The sequence below is a fragment of the Tenebrio molitor genome, chromosome 1, assembly GCF_963966145.1.
Source record: "Tenebrio molitor chromosome 1, icTenMoli1.1, whole genome shotgun sequence".
Lineage (NCBI taxonomy): Eukaryota > Metazoa > Arthropoda > Insecta > Coleoptera > Tenebrionidae > Tenebrio > Tenebrio molitor.
Genome location: NC_091046.1, coordinates 43,390,410 through 43,416,907, shown reverse-complemented (window position 1 = coordinate 43,416,907; position 26,498 = coordinate 43,390,410). Strand labels below are relative to the sequence as shown.

The following is a 26,498-nucleotide window of genomic DNA, read 5'->3' as shown; positions in this document are numbered from 1 at the left end:
CAACCAAACGAAACTGACTAAATATGTATTCTACCAAAAAAATGGCGCTCGGGTGGACAACTTTATTGAAAAAACGACAACAACTACTCTACATGTTATTTCTTCGAGTGGGCAACTCTGATGTGAGTTTGCACTTCTTTGATGCTGGTGTCGGTGAAGGAGCACGAGGTGCAGCCGTACTTGACCCTCTGCGCGTTCTTCTTGCACTGGGCGACGTGCTCGCCACGTTTGGCCCTCTCGTACAAGACTCCGCAGTTCTGGCAGCGCAAAGTGTCCACCGGGAACTTGATCAGCGAGATGTCCCTCTCGCACGCGAGTTTCTTCTTCTGGGGCTTGGGCATCGTGTCGGGACTCATCGACAAGAACCGCTTCATCCTCTCGACCGACAGTCTGTGCTCCCGAGACACTTTCTTCCTCTCCTCCGCGCCTCTCTTCGACACCGTCTCTTCCACGGTCTCCAGTTTGACGTCTCGCCCGAAACCGATGTCTTCGCTTTGGGACTTCTTCACTTTCGACGCCTCCTTTTTCGCAAACAGAATGTGCGGACTCAACTCTTTCTTGATGTTGGCGACGATCTTGTCGTTCTTCAGGTCTTCGACGGCCAAAATCTTGATCAGGGGCTTGGCCGTGGACTGCGGTACTTTGGAACCACCTGAAAGACCAATACTTCAGAACCAAGTCGAATCCCTGAATCTGTCGGAAATGAGAACAAAAACCAAAAGGTACGTTTCTTATTATTTATTCGAGTGTACACTATACAAGTACTGTTCAGAGCGGTGTCTTCTGGTCATGTGCGAGATGAGGTGGGCCTTCTGAAAGCCGGCGTAGGAGCAGTAAGGACAAGAAAACGACTTCTCCTTCCTGCAATAATATCTGACGTGTCGGAACAGATTGGAGCGGTGCTGGTACGTCTTGCTGCAATAGTCGCACTGAAAGTCGCCCTTCTGATCTAAAACAAAAACAAAGAGTCAGTAAAAGAAGTCTGGGGGGAGTCGGTGTGAAAAATCATTACAAGCGAGTGTTAGATTAGGTTTTTATTGCAATGAATCCTTTCGACGTGCTGCGTTACATGCGTCTTTTGGTATCCTGCGTAACTACAATAAGGACAATGGAAATTTCGCTGTTTTTTGCACTCGTATTTCCGGTGCCTGTTCAGATTGCACAGGCGATTGTACGACTTGCCACAATCTTCACAGGGAAACAAGGGTCCTACAACAGAGAAGTCATTATCTTGCGACAACACAAAAACAAAACAAAAAACGTCACGATGGGTGTAAAAATCAGTCGAAGTTTTAAATTCATAGGACAAGTTTTATTGGAATGAACTTACAAGAGAGTAACAACAACCTCTGGAGTACGCAAACCTACAACAGAAAGGGCTAAATATATTATAAAATTAATTAAAAAGAATTGTTTTGAATTCTTTATTGTAATTTCTACCGCTACCTAAAAGCATTGTATAAGTAAAAATAAAACAAACAAAAAAGCAAAAAAAAAATAGTTGAATAGGAAATTAACGATTCTGGTTTAAAGACAAAATTGTTGATATGTGACAGTGTAAAGGAACTATAAACTATTACAATAATGGTAAAAAAATCACATTTTTCTGTTGAGTATTATAGTAAAAAAATTGGCTTGGGCATATTTTGTTGTATAGTACTTTCTTCTGAAAAATATATCCCGTCACCTTTGATACGCATAAAATTAAATAAATTTACTTAAAACCTAGTTTCCTTAAAGATAATAAAGCATGTTTTAATGAAAATATACAAATTATTTTTTTTCAATTATTCCATAGATAATTTTTATAATACAAGCTGCCTTAAAATAAACAAGCGAAAATTTGATAAGTGACCTAATTGTTCGGCATATCATTACATAATAATTCCTACACGTCATTTACCGATAATAAAATAATATGTATTTTGAAGCGGAGAAAAACGACCGGCGAGGGTGAAATCGTTTGGGATTATTTTACAGCTTATTCCGGTCGTCCTCCTGATGCACCTGGCTAACACAATTAAAAAAATTATAATGCGCAAGCACCTAACTAAACAAATAACCTTAAAAGCGAATACGTAAACAACAACTTGATCGTATCATATATAAAAATATTTCACAAAATTGTGTAAAAAGGATAAAAGGTAACTTATATCTAGAGATACACTTCAAGGAACATTTAACTATGTGAGGCACTTCATTTAGGTAAACTATTCACATAAAAATATCATCGTAAAGAGCATATTTTATCGTTTTTATCACATATAAATATTCTTTTTCACAAAAATTACAAAATACTAGTGCATAGATAGTAACAAAAAACCAAAAATATCATCAAAACCGTCGAAAACCGAATAGGAACAGTAAAATCATATCCAAAAAAAAAAACAAACAAACAAAGAGTGATGTGTAACAGCGCAGTCTTGAATATTGTCGGATTTTTCATGTATCACAAAATGGTTCCGCCGCGGCGCGTCCCGCGCCGCGGCCTAAGGCAGCATAGTGAAAGAGTTTGATTATTATTATTATAATTACTGTTAAAGGAGGATCATAACCGTTGTATTGTACAAAACTGTTTCCATATTTACGAGGTCTAGGAACGTGTTGAGGAGTATTTTAGTTATAACAACATGGCGCGTACGTGTCTGCGGTGCAACAAGAACCGGGCTTGATGAATCGACTCGATGATTACTTCTTTTCAATCTCTTTTCCTTCCTATCCTATTTAAAATTACTCGGCGTCGCCGCTCTCACTTTTGACGGCGATTTCCGTCTTGACGGACGAATAGTCAATCTCTCTGTGCATGCGTTCCATGTGCCTCGCCATGTGCATCTTCTGCTTGGCCTTGTAGACGCAATAGGGACACTTGAACTGGGGCTCCTTGCCGCACTCCCACTTCTGATGGTTGCGCAACGAACTTTTCAACTTATAAATCCTACCGCAAACCGAGCAATCGAACCCGGTACCATCTAAACTAGTCCGATTCCTAGACTTAGGGGAGGTGGTGGTTAGATCGAGGGAGGACCGATTCACCGACTGAATCATCGACTTTTTCATGCTTTCACGCATTAGCATCATTGGCAGGGCAAGATGAGACGGCCAGCGCTCCCACGGGCGAGAAACACGCAAATCTTGGGCTGAAAAAGAAAAATATGTTAGCGAGGGTCACAAGCGGAGCCGGAGGAAGTTATTTACAAGAGATGGCTTATCTTACGTGACGAGGAGCGACGTGAAAAGAAACAAGGGTAACGTGAAACATTATATTTCAAAGCATATACCGCCACCATATACAAGGCCTTTACAAAAAATATAATACTATTATTGGGTGATGTAGAAATATTAGACTAGCTGACATGGTGTAAGTAATATCTGGTTCTATCCGATCAGAATACGCGAGCGAGCGGCTCTCGCGCGCGCGCTATTGGTAGGTTTAAATAAAAAACAGAACTACGATTAATACTTAACTTATGCGAAATAACTGTATAGACCGCGCAAGACGTGACGGAAGAGTCAGTCACTCGAGGAACGCTTATCTATCGCCGACCTAGCAAGCAGAGGCTCCGGCGCAATACCCTAACAATAACTGATTAGACACAATTAAATTAACGAAATAAATTATAAGCTAGCGAATGTTTTGTTAACTAAACACCGCGCCCCGTTCGACGCTGCAAGTCATGACTTAGAGATTTTCTCTTCGACCGGAACGAAACAACACAAGTATTTGGCAGTGGCTTTCGTCGAGCGAGCGTCCCTTTCACTACTTGAAGCTCTGTTCGCTTTTGATTATTTTTAGATCGGGGTTGTTCTCCTCCAGTATCCCGATTTTGTCTTTGTGGGCCCTCGTGATGTGCCTGATCCGGTGGGCCTTCCGTTTGCACTTCTGCGGACAGAAGGGGCACTGAAACTGCGGTTCTTTGCCGCACTCGTACGTCAAGTGTCGCTGGAGGGAGTCCTTCCGAATGTAACTGCGACCGCACTGCTCGCATGCGAAATGACCGCGAATCCGATTACTCGACGGGGTCGATTTCCGTTTCGGTTTTTTATCGTCGTCAGACCACACGAACCAGGGGTTTAACAAATTTACGGCCTGCTCCTCCTCTTTCAACTCGATTTTGACGGGGAGGCCTGCAAAAAAAATATGTTAGATCATCGACACACGACGCCGCCTTAGGCTAATTAATTACTTTAGATCCCTACGACTGTTACTGGTTAGAGTGGGCGAATTATTACAAGAAAAATGCAAACTCGGGGGCTGTACGGCTTTATTGCGTCTCTACACACTAATTCACTGGGGCGGGGCCTCCCGCCGGGTGTAGTTGACCATCTCGGCGCCGTGCGCCGCCACGCCGTGCTTCAGCAAGTGCTTCCTCAGCACGTGCGAGTACTTGGTCGAAAACGCGCAACCCGAGCAAAAGAACTTCGGCTCCTTGTTGCAAGTGTACTTCCGATGGTTGTACAGGGAGGCCTGGTGCTTGTACACCTTCCCGCACGCTTTACACTTAAACGCTGAAAAATACAACGTGCACGATCAGTCTCGAGGCAAAAACGAGCGCAACGATCGGGACAAAAAACACCACAACAATCACAATTTACAAGTTTATTTCATTTGTACGAATGTCTCGACAACACGTGTCTCTGCAAAACATGCTTGTACTTGAACTCGGCGCTGCAGATGTGGCACTGAAACATCGGCCGTTTCCCGCACTCCACTTTTATGTGTCTGAAAAGATTCGTCCTTCTAGTGTATTTGCGTCCACATCTCAAACAAGGGTGCAAGCGGCTATCTACAAGAGAAAACACATATTACCAAGGTGGTCCGCACCGGACCGATACTCACGTCTCTGCTCAAGCACAACTGTCACTCTACTGCTCTTTTGTCTACTACTCAAGATCCAGCGGCGCAAAATAAAAATGAACTCAACAAATAGTCTTTTATTTACAAAGAGTGTCTGTCATTTATTTCACGTCGTCCATCTCTAGCATTTTCGAATTTATATCGCAGGTGGACTGGTGGTGGACCAAACGAATGTGCTGCATCAGATTGCTCTTAAGGTGCGTTCGTTTCGAGCACCACGGACACACGTATCTCGGTTCTTTTTGACACTCGTATTTTAAGTGCCTCCTCAGCGAGCTATTAGCGACATAGCTTTTACCACACTGCTGGCAGGCAATTTTTTTAAGCCCTACAACAAAATGCGTCGTTAAGTCGGTGTTGTCTCGTCTGGCGGAGATGGGGCCCAAAACCCGGCAACGCAGCAGCAAGAAGACAACCGTATCCACATGAAACTCTTTATTTCGCATAAATTACAAAATATTGCCGTCTCTACAAAAATATGGGAGGTAGTCTTACATTTCGCTATACATAAATGCAAAATCAATCGAACTGGAGTGGCAGTTTTACATCAACAACACAACTAGTCGTCTAGCTCTAACGGTCAGGTCCGAAGACCCCCCTAATCCTACTCTTTACTTCTTGGAAGCAGTAGAGATTGTCAACGTATTACAACAATAACAAGCTTACTTGTACTGGTACGGCCTACTCTAGTTGGAGCCTACAAGCGACAACAAATCAACACTTAAGTAAACAACAAGTGGTGCTTGTTCTTGGCGTGCTTCTTGATCTCGTTCCTGCGGTAGTTCTTGTACTCGCAGTAGGGACAGGCGTACTGCGGCTCTTTGCCGCACTCGGAGTTGATGTGTCTGGCGAGGTTCTTGCGCGCGTTGTAGATCTTCTGGCAGTTGGGGCAGGTGTAGCCTTTGGGGGTCCAGCAGTCCGCGTAGGGCAGCGTGTCGCGAGTGGGGCGCTTCGCCCGCTCCGGCGCCTCGGTCGCCACCACTTCCTGCATCGGCTTCTCCTCCTCCACTATCGCCTCCTGGACGCTCTCCACGGAGATGAGGGTGTCCGTCTCGGACAGGATCGAGTCGGGGTTGCGGTCCTCGGGGTATATGACCTGGATGGTCCACGACGGGATCTCCTCGACCAGGGTTTCTTGCAGATCTAGAGAGTTTGACAACAACGAAGGGTCCTCGATTAAGCCTGAAAGGCACACTGTTAATTGGAGATTTAGTGGGAGGCTACGCTACGACACTGACACAACAAGATCCAAGACGGACGCAAGAAATAAAAATGTCCCAAAAATCGCTTTATTTGGAGAAGACGTTACAACACTAATGTTAGACACAGAGTAATGACTAGTACAAAATCTTTGGGAGGAAATAATGGCACGTTCACACACACAGCAGTTAGTACTCTAGTAGTTAGACAGTTTGGTAGACGAAGACGTGGTTTTTGACGTGCGAGGCCAGCACGTAGGCCCTGCGGGCTCTGTAGGGGCAGTGCGGACACTGCAGCACCGGCTCCAGTCCGCACTCTTGGCGCAGATGCCGACTCAGGGTCTTCTTGTGGTGGTAAATTTTACAGCATCTGGGACACTTAAACTTGGAATAGTGGACAGGAGGATATTTCAGATTGCGACTCCACTTGCGCTCTTTACCTAAAACATTTGACTTGAGTGGAGAGCGGTACCGGTAGGGGTGTTAGCGCTAGAGGGTGTCGCAATAAATCCGCTTGTTTTGGAACAATTTATTACACAGGACTGTACAAGTTTCTTACAGCTAAGAGTACGCCGCCGCCAGGAAGCTCGCGTGGATCGACCTTATGTGGCTTAGGAGTCTGTGTTTGTGGGTGAAGAGCTGGCCGCAAATCTGGCACTTGTTCGTGGGAACCTTGCCGCATTCCAACCGCATGTGCCTCGACAGGGTGTACTTCCCCCGATACACTTTGGGACAGTTAGGACAGGGAAAGATCAGTTTACTGTCGATGGACAGGTCGAGCTTCTTCAAATCCTCCGGATCTGAAGTGAGATATCTTGAAAAGTTGTATATAGGACCTAGCAAATTCGCAGTACCTGCAAGCATGGTCTAGTCAATATCGGGAACGACAGCGGCTTGGTGGCTAATAACGACACAAAGTGGGACAACTGGGGTTTATTTGTGCTTGGTTTTCACATGTCTGAGCAGGTCGAAATTGTGCTTAAAGCGGGACTGACAGTACGGACACTGAAACTCCGGGAATTTCCCACACTCGTACCTCTGGTGGCGCTTTAGGGTGTAGATCTGGCGGTAAAAGCGCCCACACTGGCAATAGTGCACGTCTAAAACAATTAACCAGAGTTACTCTACTCCACTGGTTGGACAACTACACTGGGACCAAGAAATGGAGTTGTTTGCTGCAGTTATACGAATTTATTACATTTCACAATTACAACGTTACATGTTTTAGACTAGATCTACGGAAACAAATCGGTTTTCACTTGAAACAACCAAATACTGGGTGACTAAGTACAGCCGATGCCTTCCAAAAATTTGTAAAAAAAGGAAAATACTGAATTTCGGCCGGCGTTGTACCTGGTCCGGTCGGTCCTTCTTTGGTAACTGACACTCGCAATATCACTGGTAAACCTAAATAAATACTAAAACTAAATGGCACTCAATATGACTAAGACAGTTGACTAGAATCAGACGTTTATCGGATATCCTACCCTTCTCTTGATAGCTTTCAAGCAAGCTCCCTAAACTCCTACAAGACTAGTTTATAAATAAAAAATAAATAGTACCGCGAAGCGCTACTCCGAATCTTCTTCTGTACATAAAACTTTCGGACTAGAATACTCTTTGGTCTAAATCTTAAAATACAACAGAGACAAAACTTGTACTAAAATGCGCCGTGTGGGGCGCAGCTTTGCTTAAGAACTATCGCCTCTCCTCGAGTAGGAGTACCGGATAAAACACAGCCCGAGTGGTCTGCAAGAGGTACTCAAATATGGCAAATCGAGGCACATGGCACTTTCGTACTACCACCGGAATGACTCTATCACCAGACTAGAACAATTCTACTTGACATTGATCGGCTTTTGCCGCTTGCGCAGCTTTTGGATGAAAATCTCGTGGGTGAGCCGCATGTGCTTTAGCAGGATGTATCCGTGCTTAAATTTTTTTGAACATAACTGGCACGTGAACGACGGGCTTTGTCCGCAGTCAAAGCGCAAGTGGCGTCCAAGCGTTTTCTTTTGCAAGTACGTTTTCCTGCATCTTGCGCAACCATATCTAACACCGTTGTTGTACACTTTCAAATTTCTGTAGTCGTCGAAAGTGGACGCGTAAAATACGATTCCTGGAACATAAAATAGACACGTTAATCTATCGACGGTACCAAGAGAGACAACAACACTGAACTAGTAACTCGGTCAGAGGTCGATCTACAAAGCTCCAAATAAACAAAAAGGCCAACCTAAAAACAGAAAAACAAGCTAAGAAATCAAAATCAAACAAAGCGAACACATCAACTACGGTGGAGTGGTTGAAATGAATGGCCTGTTGGTACTAACATCTCTATATTGCATCATATTTAGAAAACTTCTTTCACAAATACAAATCGACGCTGTTTCCAGCGCGGCAGTGGAGCTTGGAAGTCACGTGGACGCGACACTTTCCAGGTTCCAGAGCCTGCAAGTCCAGCTTTTACACAGAACGACAAAATTTCTTTCTTGTCTTTTCAACTCGGTCTAGTTACGTCACTATCTCTCGGTGACGGACCAATTGCACTTAAATTTGCACAACAATACATTTTACCTTAAGACTAGTTTAGATTTCGAATTGCCGCCAAAGTGTGTGGTAGCGCAGCAGCGCCGTACCGGCAAGCTTTCAGAGCTTTCAGAAGTGCTTTAGGAAAAATCGTCAAGATCACGCGACACGCCCGAATCAAGCCCAAAACACAGATTAACTGCAACTCGAGTGTACTAGGAGGTGTGAAAAAAATTGAAGGTGCCCTCGAAGGGTTCTTTGAGTCGGGGGTTGCGAGCGGCGTCGGGGCCCATGAGGAGCGGCGGCACGGCGAAGACTTTTTGGTCGGAAAGGGCAGACGGCGGGGGGAAGCTGGTGGTGCCGCTGTGCACGGTGAGGTGCCTCTGCATGTGCTGCTTCTTCTTGAAGCCCTTGTTACAAATGGGGCAAAAATATGACGGCGGCTTGCCACACTCTTCCCGTTTGTGGTTGGAGAGGTTACTTCTGTGTTTATACGATCGACCGCACCTCTCGCACGTAAACCTTTGATGGATTAATGACAGCCAATCGACTGAAATAGAAAAGGTCAATTAAAAAAGAGCGGCGTGATCGTTGAGACTGTTTAGTGGATGAATTGAGCGAGAGTTTACGGGTTCATTAGTATATTTTCAGTTTGGAACATCTATTGTACATGATGTGCTTTTGCAAAGACTGCTTGCGCCAAAACGACGCGTTACACAAGTGACAAACGAACATTCTCGACTTTCCACACTCAAATTTCTGGTGGCTTTTAAGGCTTGAATTGTGTTTATAGATCTTCCCGCAGCCTGGGCAGATGTGCGAGCTCGGTGACGTCACTGAAACAATAACAGAACTGTTGGTTCAGCGTAGATTGGACTTCGACGGATGACATCGAATGAACTGAGAGAGAGAGAGGGAGAGATGTGTTGAATGCATTTTATTTTGCGTTTTCGGAAAAATATGTAATGTACACTGTATTCAGAACTAAACTTATGTCGCATCTGTGTGTTTTACTTTCAAGTGTCTCGTCAGGTCGTACTTTCGTTTCGACTTGTGGCCACATATCGAACAGATAAATTTGGGCTCGACGCAACACTCGAACTGAACGTGGCGGCGAAGGATATGTTTGTGTTTGTAACGCCTCGAACATCTGCCGCACTGGTAGGGCCTTTCGCTGGAGCAAGCCGAAGAGTCTTTTTTGATGCTCAGCAAATATCTTATATACTGCTCGGCGCTTTTCTCTTCTATAAAAGAAATCGGTGTTAGATTATTTTACCACGCTAAGGCTTTCCGGGCATTCGTCCCACATTCTTTTTTTAAATCCAAGACTCGAGTGATAATTTCAAGAGTGTACCTGATTTGACGATGCCGATCGAATCCAGGCCTTATTGACCAGAACTATTTTCAAAGACTAAATCTGAACGATCTAAAAGAACCACCAAAGAAATTTTGTTGTTCAAAATCGGACAGACTTCGAACGACACAAGCAACGTTTTTACAAATCACACTGTAGACGTAACCAACAAAACAACCTTGGCCTCCGTTTTTGCTCCTCAATTCCAAGAAAATCGACGCTTATCACATGCCGAGGATCACATCCGTCATGGTAACACCTTAATGACTCTCGCTCTCTGTAAATCTCTTGGATTTTTTAAGAAACCTCAAAATCCTGCAATTTAATTCCAATTAATTTTTAATTTTCACCAATGTATTTTCATTTGTTTTATTCTTTTTTTAATGCTTATTTCTCCAAGTTTCTCACCTTGACATCTCTGCAGCAACTCTTTTCTCTCTTAGAATCTACTTCGTTCTTATCAAAACAATTACGATAATTACCGAGTTTTTCGCTTTTAACGTGAAACTTTGCACATTTCTCTAATTACGTCAGAATTTCGTGCTAAGAATCTACAGAAGACTTCCCAATCAGAAATTTCAATTAATTAACAATACACAAAGCTCAGTCAGTTTAACAGCTAACCACCACCACAATTTACCAATTTTTTTTTTGCTTTCTTTTCACTCTAAAGAACATCTTAAAAGAGAAATTACCAACTGTCTTGTATTAAACTCTTCCAGTTGAAATTTTTTCGCTAGCACACTGCAAAACATTTGCGTTTCGAGTGTCAACAGTTCGGAGGCACTTTCAGTCATAAATCTGCACAACAGTTCCAGATTCCCAAAATTCTCATTCTCAAACAATAAAAATCCAAAAGCCTCAGTATTACTACAGATTACTAATTTTGTACAGATTTTTGACCATACTTCAGTCAGTTCATGTCAATTCATTCGCATAATCTTATTAACTTTGTGTAATCAGTAAATAGTCCCAATTTATTCGACAAATTACTAAATTCCATTCGATCATGATCGCAGCTTCCCCTTCGTAAATAAAATAAATTTGGATGATTAATGGTTTATTTTTCAGTAATACATTTACTTACGCTATCGAGAGTTGAAACTTAAATGACGATATTTACAGTCTTTGCCAACAGTTAACTCTATCTCTTACAAGAAAAAAAAATGGCACGACAACGGTTTTTCTCTAAATTTATGTTATATTAATAGATCAGTTATAAATATTTTGAAATATAGCACAAATAGTTACTTTTGACTAGATCGGAGATCATCCAATATTCATGGCAGTAACGAATAATTTTTCAATAAATAAAATATTGATTTACACAAGTCTCGCTTATAGAGGAACTTTTTTAAACAAATTGAGATCTCTTTTTTAAATGTTACGTCTGCTGAAACATTTTTTAACCTCTAACTTCGGATCCTGATCACAATAAAAACCAAACGCACGCGTTTGAAGTTGAAACAATTTCGATTCAACAAAATCTTGGACAAGAGAAAATCTTTTGACTGTGAACTTAACGGTAGCAGCTTTTGTCAATTACTTAATCCTAAATTGGCACACGTATCTTATGAAACTCTTTACTTGATAACCCTAGTTCTGTATATGGTAATACTTTTGCTAAACTTTGGCATGCAGTGTTTGTTTTCGAAATGTCTCTTAAGATTTGACTGTTGGTGAAACTTTCGACTACAAAACGAGCACTGGAACCGTGCTTGTTTTCCACACTCATAAACCATGTGTCTGCGCATGTTGCCTCGATGCTTGTAGACTTTACCGCAGTTCTCACATGGGAACCCACCTGCAGAATCTGGATCTATATGTTGCAGATACCAAGACCTCCTTCCTGGAAATAAACACTGCTGTACTAGCGATTTCTATTCACACTGACGACGCCTAATTTCGATACGTTGGCCCAAATCAAATTTTAACGGTAATGGTTCTACATATACGGAAATAAACGTCGACAACTCTCTTCAAATCGTTTATTAGAAACTTTATTTACAAGGATTTGAAAAAGTATTGCAAATTAACGGTGTGCACTGGATGGATCCGGGAAACCTCAGGAACTATCCGCGATTAAAACTGAAACAACAGAAACACTCTCATAAGTTCCCTGCACAACCTGGTCACAAAAAAAAATCGACTCAAAATTTTAAGTGTCGAGTAAAAAAATTATTGAATTTAGAAATGGTTCATGCATTAACTTTGTTCCAATTTAAAAAAAAAATTAATAATATTAAAATAACTTACTTTAGAAAGTGCTCCAGTCCCATGGTGCTGCTAGCTAGCATTTATTGGAATAAGGTCAAGTGAAGACAGTATACTGCATTATTTATGAGCAAGGAACGGAGAGGACAGGGGGGTTTTAACAGCAGTCCGGTAGATGCCTCAACAATCCGGATCGATACTTGTATCTTCGGCCACATGATGGACATACAACTCCAAAACTGTTTGAAGAGCTTCCTGCGATCCATGTTGGAGATAACATTGACAGCAACATTAATACTCAAGCTTTTTCTTTTAATGTAAAGCCCCACCACCCCGTACGTAAATCCGAAAGAATTGGAGAAGCGAAATGCTGCAGACATTACACCTCAGAAACTCTTTCGCACTCACAGCTTATAGAACTATTTTCGAGATATTTTTTTATTTTGTTTTTGAACTACTACTGACTAGACAATTGCTTTTTTTCTTATATTAGGCCACGCCATGCTTAAACTTTTTTTCGTGGCTTCGTAGAATATCCCTGCGTGAAAATCTTCTCAAGCAAACTCCACAAGAGAACTGCTTAGCTACACCACACTCGTATCTTAGATGACGTTCGAGAGTGTACTGAACAGAGTACGAGCGACCACAACGCTGGCACGTGTAAGGAGCTATTAGGGCTGTAACAAATCATCCATTCGTACACTCATGCTGAATAAAGAGACAACACCACATGGCATTAATATTTTCAAGCATCCAAACCAACACCTTGTTACGCAACTTCTAAATCGAAATGTCGCAACAATCGTGCCCCGTCCGTCACAACACTACCAAAAAAATGTACTCAGATACTTGAAAATAAAAAGCACACAACAAGCGTTGGCCCTCTATTCCATACGATCATTACACACATTACTGACTCGAAAAGAAAAAATTAAAATTAAAAAATACCCACCAAAATTCTGACATGATGATGTCCGTTGATGTCTTGGCGAAAGAAGTAAAATTAAAATAAATTTTACTTGTCAATTAACTGAAAATGAGAAATTAATTATACCTCGTTGCAAAATTGCAACTACAAAAACACACCAAATTAAAAATCTATCAATCGGAATTAAAAAAAAAACACTGGAACTTTTACCTGAAAAAAAAAAGAAAACAAAAATTGTGGTGAAAACCACAAAAAAATGGCGCAAAGAAAACACTGACGTAATTTCCAAGTAAAAATCTTGGAATTTACAAGAATAAACGCGACTTCGCTTTTCAACTCGTTGAATTTTTCACTCCGATTGAATCAAAAAACTGAAAAAAGAAACTTCTTTTTCAGATATTCCGCAGTCACTCCACTTGAAAATATACTTACCACAGAAGTTCCATGAACAAAAGACGCAAATGATACAACTCGTGATTCAAACAATTATTGGCACGAATAGTAAATCATTATTCATGTCAATAAACTGTAGAATATCATCGTAAAATTGCGTAGAAAAGGGTTGCATTAAATTTGAAATCAGCTGAAAGGTGAAAAATTAATTAAAACAGGAAATACGTGAAGTTTTTTGTTGTACAGAAATATGTACAACTTCAACAAATGAACACCGCACAACGCAAAAAAGAAAAATTACCTCGTTACACACAAATGCGTGCAACTACATACCGATCACTTGAACCCTAAACACAAAAAAAAAGAAAAACATTTGCCGACAAAACAACCTGTTACCATAATTTTAAAAAATGAAAAACTTTCGATGCCAACACATTTTCTAAACAAATGTTTAAAAAATATTTCGAGTTCCGCACACGAAATAAAAATTGTCGGATGGAATTCCATTCGACTATGCGAATGTGCACTCATCACCACCCGTAACAGAAAACAAACTTAAAATAAAGTTTGCTCCTAAAAAAAATCACAAGCATCACTTAACACAAATTCTTATAAAGTTGGCATACGAAAAAAATATGTCAACATTATAAGAACCTGTCAAAATCGTTGAAAATTTGTAAAATTCAAAAGATCAACGATCTTATTTTTTAAATCGCGAAAAAGCAACGCCGCTAAATTTAGGGCGTTGCGAAATTTTGTACAAAAAGTAAATGGAAGCATGCACATGATAAAATACAGTATAAATGTTAGACCGATAGTTTGAGAAAGATACATGAGATAGAAGGCCAACAATATAATAACAACGGTTGACACCAGTGATACACATCGATTGCGTAAAAGTCCAGTGATCAATCATTATAGGTCGGTGTGCTTAATCACAAGTGTCAACCTTTCACAAAACCCAACAAATCATACTCGCAATTGAATGGCAAAATTTTCGGAAAGCTTAAAAAAAAATAAAACAAAAATCAAGCAGGAGAATTTAATGTTAAATCAAATTGAAAGACACCGAGACGTTAACAGTCTCCGATTAAAAAACCAAAATGTTTACCAAAACCTCGCATCAATTTCGTGATCAGTAAAATTACGCTGGCAACATTTTGATTTTGAGCCCTTCTCCCGCACCTTACCTTGGATGAGAAAAATCAAATGAACCTGTTTTTCCGGGTCCACCGCAGTTTTCTTCAATAGCGATGAAAAAATTCAGAAATTCGCGTTAAGTCAGATTTCAGGTATTGATTCGATTGATTAAGAGACAAATTGAAAATTTTAATGTTTCGTGATTGATTTTGGTACCGAAACTGGTTCAATAATTATGATTCTATTGAATTTCGGTCGCAACAAAGGGAGAAGGACTAATTAAATAATAAAACTACTAGGCATCTACGTATAAACAAAAGCTAAGGAATAGGAAAAAGCAACGAATCACTAAATACCACTAAAAAAATAATTAAAAATTCAGAGACTGAAACTCAAGGTGTTAATTTTGCTATGCCAATTGCGAGCACTTAAACTTCTCCACGTCTTTGCACTGACACGCGCCGGAACAGGATTTTTGGAGATGTCGATCGAAATGGTGAACAAAACAAATCCGCTCGTGTTAATGCAAGTCAGCGAAGAAGTTGTAATAATCGAATCGTAAATCTTACCTTGTGAATCACGATGTGCACCTACGGCCTCTTGCGCGGCCAAAAATACTTCATCTTGACTTTGGTTACCCATATGCCAACCGCCAAAACCTGCAATAACCCGACAAAAAAACATAAAATAAAAGAAAAATCAGTTTTACTGCGCTTAAATACATTTTGACTTGAGCATTTAATTACGAACATAAAGTGAAAGAGCCGATCGCTTGTCTATACATGAAATGACGATTTAATTTTGATGTTGAGCTTTTTGAGATAATGCTGCAAGCTCGTGCGTTTAATGCCGAAATCGATCGATGCCTGAGTGACGGTCTCGCCGCGGTTAAGTATCGCATCGAGGGCCATTTGAACAGAGTGCCTCGAGTACTTGCGTATTCTCCCTTCCAGCAAGTTGGCTAGGGGTTCGATCTCGAATTCTGCCCAAGTTAAGTCGCGACGACAGATTTTGTCTGGTGGTTTGGAGTGGCGCCGACGCTTATCTAAAACAACCAACTCCGTCATTTCCACCAAACAACATCTGACGACTCGAGGAATCCCAACCGTGCTTAAACGGATCCCAGATGGTACAATGAACCGGTCGGCATATAGGATCGGAGACTGGAATTCCTCAAAACGGGTGGATCAGAATGAATTGTTTTTTTCAAATTACCTTGACTCGATCCTTCACCCGCATTGCCGTGACTAGGCCCAGCTCCGTCATCCATTGATTCCATATTGCTAATATCATCGTCGTCCAACGTCAAATCCTCAATACTGTCCTCATTCATTTCATCGACATACTCAGACTTTGGTTCAAGCATCAGTTCTGTATGTGTTTCTATTTTTTCTTTTATTATAGGAACTTGGGGGACGTCGTCGGACTGTTTATGCCTCGTCAGGATTTCGGATTTGGTTTCTACAGGTTCAGGCACGTCGGCGATTATTTTCGAGGCAGGTAACATCGTGGGAATGTTTTGGGCGGGTGTTTGATTACTATGAGATTCTGATGAATTTGAAGCGTCATGGTGATTATCTAACTCTTCGCTTTTACGCCGTATCCTTTTTTTCTTTCGAGGTCCTGGTGACTGCGAACCTTCCCTGCTGTCGTCTCTGCTTCGCTGTTCTATTGTTAGGCCTTGTACTTTAGGAAGAGATGTCGGTTGGGGGCTCTTTGACGGAGCCGGAGGTGCCGGTGCAGGCTTTCTGTCGGTCTCACCTCCTTTCCTGTTGTCTGATAAACCCTTTATCTGTAGGGACTCAGCCGCCTTCAGCAACGCTCCTAATTGGTCCTGCGATATGTTCACTTCACCCCTGTACATGTAGTCCATCATCGCCTTCAGCTCTTGGAACTTTACATCTTTCAATATTAGTATGGGGTGCTTGTCGTAGTGTCGCGACAGCAATGCCTGCAAATCAAACAAAACACATCAATTTATATTCCAAAAATATTTCACACCCATATAATATTTCAAACGCAATTAGCCCAATAAATTGTCGCATCATCGTTCAAGTGCATTAAAAAATTTCATTTGATGACTTGGGGGGTCACCTTATGTAACCAAGATAAACAAAAAAATTATAATATGAAGACCCCTTAACCTTGATTATTATATACTGAAGCGTATGATGCACAATGCGAAACATTTTTAAAAATCCTATTATCTATCCAACAGGTGTTAAGATACTGCACAAAAACTTCTTAAAAACTCTTCATATAGAAACAAACTTTTAAAAATATTCGTTCCAACAGAACTCATTTAAAATGTTATTAGATTATGTAACGTCCTCCCTTTTAAAGCAAAAAAGCAAATTAAAAAGAAATTATCCAACATATGTTCAAGCTGATCATTAAACACAATGATTAATTTTTATTGCATTTTTGTTGCCAATAAAATTTTGTTGTTTGTAACCAAGTGCTTTTTACAATAAATCTGCACAAAAATTTATGGATTTATTACAATCTCCACAGTCAAGCTTTGGTTTAAAAAAAAGTGGGAGTCAAATTTGGGTCAACTTAAAAAAAAAAAATACAAACCTCAAAAAATGGACTACATGCTGAGAGTACTACTTTGTGGGCGTTTAGACATTTTCCTTCTGCTGCCAATGTGCAATCTACTAGCGTTCCATTTTCCAACAGCGTGTCGAAAACTGCTACCAGAGTAGACTGATGATTGTTCCATCTCAGACAAAACTGTTGGTCATCCTCCATTATTCTGTTGACAAACGATTGTGTAATTAGAAAAATTGTAAAAATGTGATTGGTCGACTGTTGTAAAATAATTGAACACGCGGTACAATTTGCGTTGACGTTAAATTAAAACAAATGACGGGCCGGTATCTAGATGCGTCCAAGATTGTAAAATATTTTCGGTTGTTTGTCGAAATTTTGTAAATTTAAGGTTAGGTCGTGATCGAAATTGGAACTTTCATTTTGAAAAGTCCGGCGCGTCACGAAGCTTAACGGAAGCACACGTCATCATGGTGGGGGAAGGGAAAGCGAAGCGTTGGCTTCGGCCAACAATGGCCGCTTTTCCGAACCAAGCTGGAAAAATGGCGAAGCCCGCCTACTAAAACCCGAAAATAAATTCCCCGACCGCGATCGTCAGCGCAAACCGTCGGAAAAACGCCCGCCTCGCCGATTTCCACCTACCGACAAGCTTTCGAGCTTTCGGAAAACGTAAATATCAACAAAAAGCTTAAGTCGCGTCGAACAAAGCTTCCCTGCCCTGATTCTCGATCGGCGTAAATCGGCGAAAAAAGCGAATTTCCCGGGAAAAACTAGCCCAAATCGGTCTACACCTCGTAAATACCTGTTTTGGCACACTTATCACTATATCACAATTGGGTTTTTTCACTTGTGTTTGACTTTTTACAGAGACGACATGAAACAGTGCTTTATCGTGTAATGGCTTCATCCGACTGAAAGCGACCGGCCAAGCAGTCCCATTTCCGACGCCGGCTGCACACCCGGCGCGGCCTGGGCGATCCCCTTCTGACGTCAGACCGGTGCGCGGTCGTCCGTCGCGCAGCAACGCCAACCCGCCGGCCAATCGCGCCCCAAGCTTTCGCGGCTAACGCGCGAGAGGGGCAAGCTCAGCGCGCGGGCTGCGTGCTGGGCCGTCCGGGTGTGCGCGCCGAAGCGACTACAAGAGAGAGAGGACGGTGAAAACTTGAAAGAGAGAGCGAAGAGATGAGAGGAGAGAAACGAATTTGATCCACAACAAAATAGTGAGCCTGTCTCTTCTAATCGCACAGTCCGTTTTCCACTGCGGTCTTGATTCTGTTTCTTTATCATCGCGAATTAATCCGCCGTGTTTATTTTGCATGTTTATTTGTGTCAGCTGGATATTTACGGCTAAACAGGTAAGAATCCTGTTATTGCCCGAATCGACGATTTCCATCACTATTTCGAGATCACAATAAATGCGACATAGCGGAAACGGCCTGCCCTACATTTTTTTTGACACGCACAAATCACTCCGAGCTTTCTCCGGGGGCTCCCTCGCCAAGGTGCCCCAGCTCATCCTCCTTTTCCCGGTAGGTCTTAATCCTTTGCCTATTCAAATTTGAATTAACTGCATTCTGGCGCGACCTATCCCCACGCAAGGCTACGCATGCATGCGTTTTCTCGAGTATGCGTAATCGCCGCCGATATAAATAAGCGAAGCTGGGACGGTTACGTCGACGAAAAACTCGCTTTCCCGACTTTTCCGAACCGGTTTTCCCAGTTCACTCTTGTACAAATTTTGAATCCAACACCACCGCGCTTTTTCAACAGGACCCAGATCGGGCCGTAACAGCGCTCGCTTTTATCTGGCAGAGCGAGAACGTTATCTAGTTTTTAAATGGTTTCTTTTTATCTTGTTTATTGTTTGGTTTCGGTGTGCCCTTGTACACGAGATAATAATTAAAAACTTGAGAAAACACTTTTTCATCTAGATAACCAGCGAAGAGATTTTTCTGCGTTTCGTTCGAATCGGCTTGTTTGCTTTGCTTATTTTGAAGGCTCGCGAGATATCGCAAATTTTGCCGCCAAGGTCGCACAATCTGGAGATCCTCGTCGTCCTTTTAATCCGAATCAGACGCAAATAACGTAAAACACAGACAGATTGACAAAATCTGTTTTCGCTCGGCGATAACAGCCACTCGACCACTTTTCCATTTTTTTAACGCACGTGAAAGTAGTCAAATTTGATGTGGAACACCAACTGTAGATTCGCAGATACGAATTTCTTAAGCAAATTTGCATCCATCTTATCAATCGAACTTTTTATACTGCAGCGTATGCAACTGAAGTCTGCTTTTGCAATTCTGCTGTGGAAATTTTGTTATTTTCTTAGCAGTTCATTACTGCTGTTTACCTAACTTGTTTGTCATGTGTTAAATTGTAACTTAAAGTGTGTAGGCATTTAGCAAAAAGTTTTAGTAAAATTAGTTGCGTTTAAGTTATCGATTAGAGCGATCGATCGAACAAATCGATTTGGATTTAATGGACGGGACCGGTTTCGAGCAAAATCGATGAAATTGTGGAGTTGGGGCAAAACCGACAAAAGTCATCACAAAGGTGATGAATGTTAAGGCCGGACAGGTAAACAGACTGCATTCGGTTGGTAACAAGAACGGCGTAAATTGGATTCATTGATTTTAAGTGCAGCGTAAGTGATTCTCCGTTTATCGGACAAATTTGCATTATCTGGCATTAATTACTGAACTAAACTTTGCACGTAGTTGGAGGTTCGCATCCCAATCGGTGAACTATCTTAGTCTGCGGATCAAACACAGTCGAGAGGAGCTTCAGAATTGTTTTCCCGTTCTTCACAAGTCAAGCTTCGGTACTCTTATTATTCCATCTTGGTCTATCGGGAGTGATGTCATTGTTGAACTCCTGACCATGGTTGGACTATTAATGGACTATAATTGAAGTATTGGTTGTGCACATCCTATATTTAAACCAGTTGTTTGTTTAGGTTTTTAAAAATGTGGCAAGGGTTTTTTTATGTTTTTTGGGAGGTGTGTCAAAAGTGTGGAAAATTTGACGTGACCGCTTAAATGTCAAGATATTTTCCGAGAACTTTGGCACCTTGAATCGCTGTAATTTTCTACAAATAATTTATCTGAACAGATCTTACGACCTTGACAATTTCCACTTTCTTTTTTTAAATAGACCACACAGCTAAGGTTTCCACAGATAATTCTATATCTGATAGAAATCTATAAAACGTACTTTTACTTTCTTCATAAGAACTGATAAATCGACTATTATCCATAATAACTTTGGTAAATATAATTTTTGACATTTCACAAGATAAAATAAAAAAATAAAGAAAGAACAACCGAATTTTTGTTCTTGACAATTTTCTTAAGACAGTGGAGTGTCTTGTTTGACAACAGTTTGGAGTCATAACCGACAACCCCAAAAATTTCAATCAATTTTCCATTAAAATAGTTTTTAGTTTTTCACGATTTCCTCTTTTTCGTGACTACAAAGCAAAGAGAAATAAAAATGGGTCGAAATCATGTCGTGTATTGACTTAATATTTTTATCTTCAAGCGGTTGAAAATCACGCCTTTGTGTATCTCCAAAGAAACGGTTGAAGTGGCTTTTTTTTGTAACCGGCCTTGAAACACTTCAAATCCTAGGAGTTGAAATATTCACGGGCGACTCGAGCGAATCAAATGTAAGGTCATTTGAAGCATTTCTCACGATTTATTTTTCAATAATTACATAAAATATTTAATATTAAAAAAAGGCTCTAAAAATGCGAAATATCGAAGTTATTACCCATTATTTAACCGGTGCCACTGTGATGTAACAGGAGTCGCCCATGTGCATGGATGACAGATGTCAAAATCAAAAATAGCAAGATGACCGTTCAACGTTAAAAAGTAAACTTTAGTAGACTTTACTAATATTGTTGAATCTTCAACTAATAATATTGTAACAAGAGAACTAGGAATTACTGGTGCCTTAAAATTTGCAAATTGTAAGTTTGGAAAATTGTCATTTTACTGCAACTACAGCAAAGAAAAATAATTGAGTTCATGTCCGATTTTTTTTTTTTGTCATCCGCTTGAAGATAAAATAGTCTATATCATTCAGAGTAGAAGATCTTTTTGTGCTTCGCCCAGTTACCAGTTGCTTCATTCTCTGGGCTTAACACAAAAATACTCACTTCTACTCTTAATGATATACATAATCTACTATTATTTACATTAATCTCCTACCAAACTAAAAATTAAAAAGAGAAACATATTTTTTCATTTTTAAAAAAATTAGAAAATTTCTGGACAGAATGCTGCACTCTCTCAACCGCTAAATTGTACAGAGTATTTGTTGTATTTATTGTACCTAACTCTAGTAAACAATAAATATGCATATCGAGAATATTAAAAAAAGATATTGTTACAAGTATACCTATTTATTATACAAGTGTCTTATAAAGCAAATAAGTCACGACGAGTGTAATACATAGTTTTATCCAAGACCTCCTTCTGTAACAGTTCTTGAAAACCCAAAAATTTGTTTGTTTGCAACAAATTTATTATTTGAGAAAAATTTTGCGAAAAGCTACTTCTGCACTCGAAATATTGATCGAAAAGGAAAAAAAGACATAAAAGTCACATCAAGTTTGCTACCGAAGAAATCCAGAAATGCTTATTACAAGGAATTAAGTAAGTTCAATAACTGGAAACAAGAAAATAATTTGTCTGGGGTAAACGGGTTGGGTTACTTCTTTAATACCAAAAAAAGAGTTGTTCTAATTTTATGTACTTATTACATTTTTTGATATTCAATAAACTGTTCAATTCTCTCTAAACTGTTTAATTATAAAAACGGTTTAATTATGGGTTCATTAGTCCACTAGTGTTTTATAGACCTCATAATATATTCGAAATCGGCATTATTATAACTTCATAATAAACAGGTGTTGGATAAAATATTTTTTTACATATTTTTTGTTTATTACTACGTGTTCAGTTTTTTAAATTAAATCACTTCAATACTATCGCATTTTCGAAGGTTTCATCTAGGTACAAATTAAAATATAGAACTACATAATTAAATATTGGCTATTCAAAAAATGTGTGGTGAAGCAGGCCGTGGTTTTCTCTCCATTGCAGACGTAGGTGGTTTACTTCAGCTTTCCCCCAGATACATTCATAACCTCACTTGGGTCACCATTTTATAAATAAATTAAATCATCAATTTAAATAAGTAAAAACCATCATGTAGCACTAAGAAAACCTGGAAAACTCTCATTCACTAAATAAATAATGACATTTGACAGCTGATGAAGCTACGCCGTACGTTAGTGAAAACAAAAGCACGCACCAGGCCACTTGACCACACATTTTTTTTTAACTCTGTACATCTTTCTCTGTTGACCATGAGGTATCAGAGGCGTATTGACTTTCTTGTATTATATTTTTGTTTTTCGAAAGTTCGCTCATTTTTGGTTCAATTTTTAAAAGATTCTGTATTCGGGGAAATTTTAGTTTTAGATTTTTTATTATTTCAGGTATTTTTGGACCCTAGTACTAACAGTAAGAACTGAAGCTTCTATTACTACAAAAATAAAAAAATTAAATGTACTGTTTTTCTTTATTTTTGTACTCGGTAAAAACTAGAAAATCTCAACAGAATGATGCTACACCGCATCGTTCAGCTACAACGACTACATTTTACGAACGGACAAGATTTTGTGATTTGAATTGTAATAATCGAGAATAATCAGAAGACAAAAAAATTTTTTTAATACATACCATCATTAAAAACGTCAGAAATATTTTTTTAAATTCTTGAATATATTTATTTTATTGGTCATCTAAGTCTTCATTCTTTTTTATTACATATTTCGTATCCCACCTCCACCCGGCGGCACGGCAATTTTGCCGGAGTACATACACTATTACGGATAATACTATCAAGTAATAGTGCAGTGCTTATCAACATAATTACCGGCGTCTCGCCTCCACATTTTGACTTTTTTGTGTTTTATGTTCTGTGTCAATGTTAAGGAATTTCCTCACGATGTGACATGAGTATAATAATATGCCTTTTTGAATTTCAACCACCAATGTGTTCTCTAAGTCCAAAATTTTTAAATTTTTAAAAAGAGATTGCGGTACTATTCCTGTTGCTGAAATTATAAATGGTAAAATCGAAATTTTTTCTAAACACCAAAGATTTCTCATAGCAACGGATAGTTCTAAATATTTATTAATTTTTGTATTATATGTTTGTGTTATATTGTGTGAATTTGGAACAGCTATATCTAAAAGATATGCTTGCTTTTGTTGTTTATTTAAAATAATAATGTCTGGTCTGTTATGCTGAATGTGAATGTCAGTTAAAACTGTGCGATCAAAATATAATTTGTAATTGTCATTTTCTAAACAACTTTCTGGTTTATAAATGTAATGTGGTTGTGTATCCTTTAATAAATTGAATTTAACTGCTAAATTCATGTGTATAATTTTTGCGAATATATCATGACGTTTTTTATATTCGCTTTGAGCCAAAACGGTGCAAGAAGAAATGATGTGTTCAATGGTTTCCCCTTCAGTTCCGCAAATCCTACATTTATCGATGATCGATTGTAAACCGCATATGTGTTTTTTATAATTTCTTGTATTTATAACACGATCTTGTATTGCAAATATAAAACCCTCAGTCTCAGGAAGAATATTTGATTTTTTAAGCCATGCATGAGAAGCTTGAATATTAATTTCTGGCTGTTCTAGCTCTTTAAAATATCTCCCATGTAAAGACTTTTGTTTTATATTTGCTATAGTGTCAGGTATATTTGGCTCAACAATATCTGAAATTACATTATCACTTAAATTTAAAGGTGTGTAACCTTTATCCGCTGAAACCAAAGCATTAAAAAAAGTGTTATCACGAGCTCTATTGAGAAAATAATTTTTTAGTGAAGCAATTTGATTGTGTTGTAGAATTTCTAGATTTGAAAAACCCCTACCACCATTTTCGCGTGGTAAATTAAATCTTTCAATAGCAGATTTGGGGTGATGTTTACAAAATTTTGTAAAGAGAACTCTAGTTTGAATATTTATATTCTGTAAATTAGTTTTGGACCATTTTATAACACCAAAAGAATAGGTCAACAATGGAACAGCATATGTATTAACTGCTTTAATTAAATTATTACCGTTTAATTTTGATTTTAAAATAGATTTAATTCTTAAATAAAATTGTTTTTCTAAATTTTCTTTTGTGATTGAATGTTGAATATGATTTGATTGATTAATACCTAAATATTTATAAAATTCTCCTTTATTTAAATTTTTAATGATTTCTCCTTCTTTAGTTATATATTCTAAATTTTCGTAATGACCACGACATATTGATTGCGTTTTACACTTATCAATACCAAAACTCATGCCAATATCATTTGAGAAATTTTCAGTTATTGTTAGTAAAGATAAAATGTGATTCTTTTTAGATGCATAAAGTTTTATGTCATCCATATAAAGAAGGTGATTTAATTTGGATAGTGTGGTATTATTAACTCTAATATTGAAACCATATCCAGTGCTATTTAATAGATTTGTCAAAGGATTGATGGCTAGACAAAACCATAAAGGACTTAAAGAATCTCCTTGATAAATTCCCCGTTTAATTTGAATAGGCTCGGATTTTAATTTAGTATTGTTTATTGATAAATTTAAAGTAGTTTTCCAAAATGTCATAACATGGGATAAAAAGTTAATCAAATCCAAATTAATTTTATAAATTTTAAGAATTTTAATTAACCATGAATGTGGTACTGAATCATAGGCTTTTTTGTAGTCTATGAATGCGGTACAAATATTTCTATTATTTTTTCTAGCTTGTTCCATTATTACCGTATCTATTATGAGTTGTTCTTTACAACCAAAACACTCCTTAACACAACCTTTTTGTTCTTCATTAAGTATATTTAATTTTTGACAATGGTCGTAAATTATTACTTTAATGCAAGATGTCATAATTTTATAAATTGTAGGTAGACATGTGATTGGCCTATATTTTGATGGATTTTTAGTATCGGAATCTTTTGGTTTCAGATATGTTATACCATGGGCCAAAAACTCTGGAAATGTGTTAGGTTCCCTAATAAATCCGTTAAAGTGATCAAGTAAGCATTTATGAATACAAGTAAATTGTTTTAACCAAAAGTTATGAATTTGGTCACCTCCAGGGGATTTCCAATTATGTGAACTATTAATATTTTTAACTAAAATTTCAAGGCTAATTTGAATATGATGTGGATTATTACTATCTGGTATCTCATTTTCTAAATTAGGAATCCATTCTGCCTGATTATTAAATTGAACTTCATTTGACCATATGTTTGACCAGAATTCTTTAATTTCATTTATATTTGGTAGACCATTATTATTTTGAGTTTTATTATCTGCTAAATTTTTGTAAAACAACTTCTCATTATTTCTAAATAGTTTATTTTCAAATTTCCGTTGTTTATTATTTTTATATCTTTTTAATCGTTTAGAATAAATATTCAATTTTTGTAATAAAGTGTCTTTAATTTCTATTAGTGTTTCATTATATTCGTTATATTTTAAACAATGTATTCTGTTTTTATTTAAAATCGATTTAATACAGTTATTTAGATTATTAGAATTTATACCTTTTAAATATTGAGTTATTCTACCTAAATCTCGTCTGATATTGTTAATGCGTTTATTTAGTCTTCGTTCCCATTTTGGTAATTCTTTAGCTTTTATATTATTTGTCTGGTCAATTTCTTTTGAACCATTTAATCTGATAATTGCTAAAGCTCCACTATATATGATACTGTGTAATTTTCTAAAACTTGTCGTGTTATTTACAAATTTAGGTAAAATGAATTGATTTAAAATTTCAATCATTGCAAAGAATTTTTTGGAGCTTTGTTGTTTAGGTAATAGTGGTCTATTAAATGGTTCTATATGTTCAAATTCGTTCAGAGTTCTATTAAATTCATCTTCAATTTGTTCTTTAAAATTTTGATGGTAGTAAAAATTTTGATTAATAACATGTATATCATTATAACTCAAGTCTAAATTATTTATATTATTATTGTTACTTTAATAAATCTAATCATTTAATAAGTAGTCCGCTCTCTATTATTCCACCATAAACAAAATGCATTCACGTTGTTTTGGCATAATTGAAGACCTTGGAAATTTTGCATTTAATTTGGTATGTCTGTTGAATTAGGTTATGTTTTTCGAAGTTTGAGGTTACAAATAGCATCAATGTCTAGTGCATTGTTGTCAGTTTTACTAGTTTGCAATAGAAGAATACTCAGACATCGCGGAAAATTCAGCAAAATGT

At 38.4% G+C, this 26,498-nt stretch overlaps 2 protein-coding genes and 2 long non-coding RNA genes across 33 annotated transcripts in view; 2 read left to right on the top strand and 2 right to left on the bottom strand.

Moving 5' to 3' along the window:
* Positions 1 to 18,128, bottom strand: part of lola (longitudinals lacking) — an 87,546-nt gene extending 69,418 nt beyond the window's left edge. For 18 of the 28 annotated variants that reach the window (XM_069036563.1, XM_069036552.1, XM_069036551.1 and 15 more), the window contains exons 1-4: positions 17,968 to 18,128; positions 17,193 to 17,370; positions 15,828 to 16,563; positions 15,182 to 15,271 (exon numbers count right to left, since the gene is read on the bottom strand). In XM_069036563.1, coding sequence (XP_068892664.1) covers positions 15,182 to 15,271; positions 15,828 to 16,563; positions 17,193 to 17,366 — 1,000 coding nt within the window. In that variant the 5' untranslated portion in view covers positions 17,367 to 17,370; positions 17,968 to 18,128. Of the gene's footprint in view, positions 1 to 47; positions 653 to 1,290; positions 3,138 to 3,246; positions 4,126 to 5,275; positions 6,050 to 6,600; positions 6,909 to 7,877; positions 8,174 to 8,376; positions 9,134 to 9,505; positions 9,828 to 10,986; positions 11,787 to 15,181; positions 15,272 to 15,827; positions 16,564 to 17,192; positions 17,371 to 17,967 lie in introns of those variants that run through there. The other 10 variants (XM_069036545.1, XM_069036548.1, XM_069036550.1 and 7 more) reach the window with 10 other exon arrangements.
* On the bottom strand, positions 11,912 to 15,175 carry LOC138122350 (uncharacterized). The gene is made up of 2 exons (XR_011156435.1): positions 12,194 to 15,175; positions 11,912 to 12,025 (listed from the first exon to the last, which is right to left on the bottom strand). It is a non-coding gene; the product is annotated as an uncharacterized lncRNA (long non-coding RNA).
* A 211-nt stretch (positions 18,129 to 18,339) lies between the features above and the next one.
* The window catches only part of LOC138122323 (protein tramtrack, alpha isoform-like), a 39,810-nt gene continuing 31,651 nt past the window's right edge, over positions 18,340 to 26,498 (top strand). Inside the window, exon 1 of one of the 3 annotated variants that reach the window (XM_069036539.1) lies at positions 18,340 to 18,520. In XM_069036539.1, coding sequence (XP_068892640.1) covers positions 18,482 to 18,520 — 39 coding nt within the window. In that variant the 5' untranslated portion in view covers positions 18,340 to 18,481. The remainder of the gene's footprint in view (positions 18,521 to 26,498) is intronic. The other 2 variants (XM_069036538.1, XM_069036536.1) reach the window with 2 other exon arrangements.
* LOC138122360 (uncharacterized) lies at positions 18,718 to 21,969 on the top strand. Its single transcript, XR_011156445.1, has 2 exons — positions 18,718 to 19,812; positions 19,886 to 21,969. It is a non-coding gene; the product is annotated as an uncharacterized lncRNA (long non-coding RNA).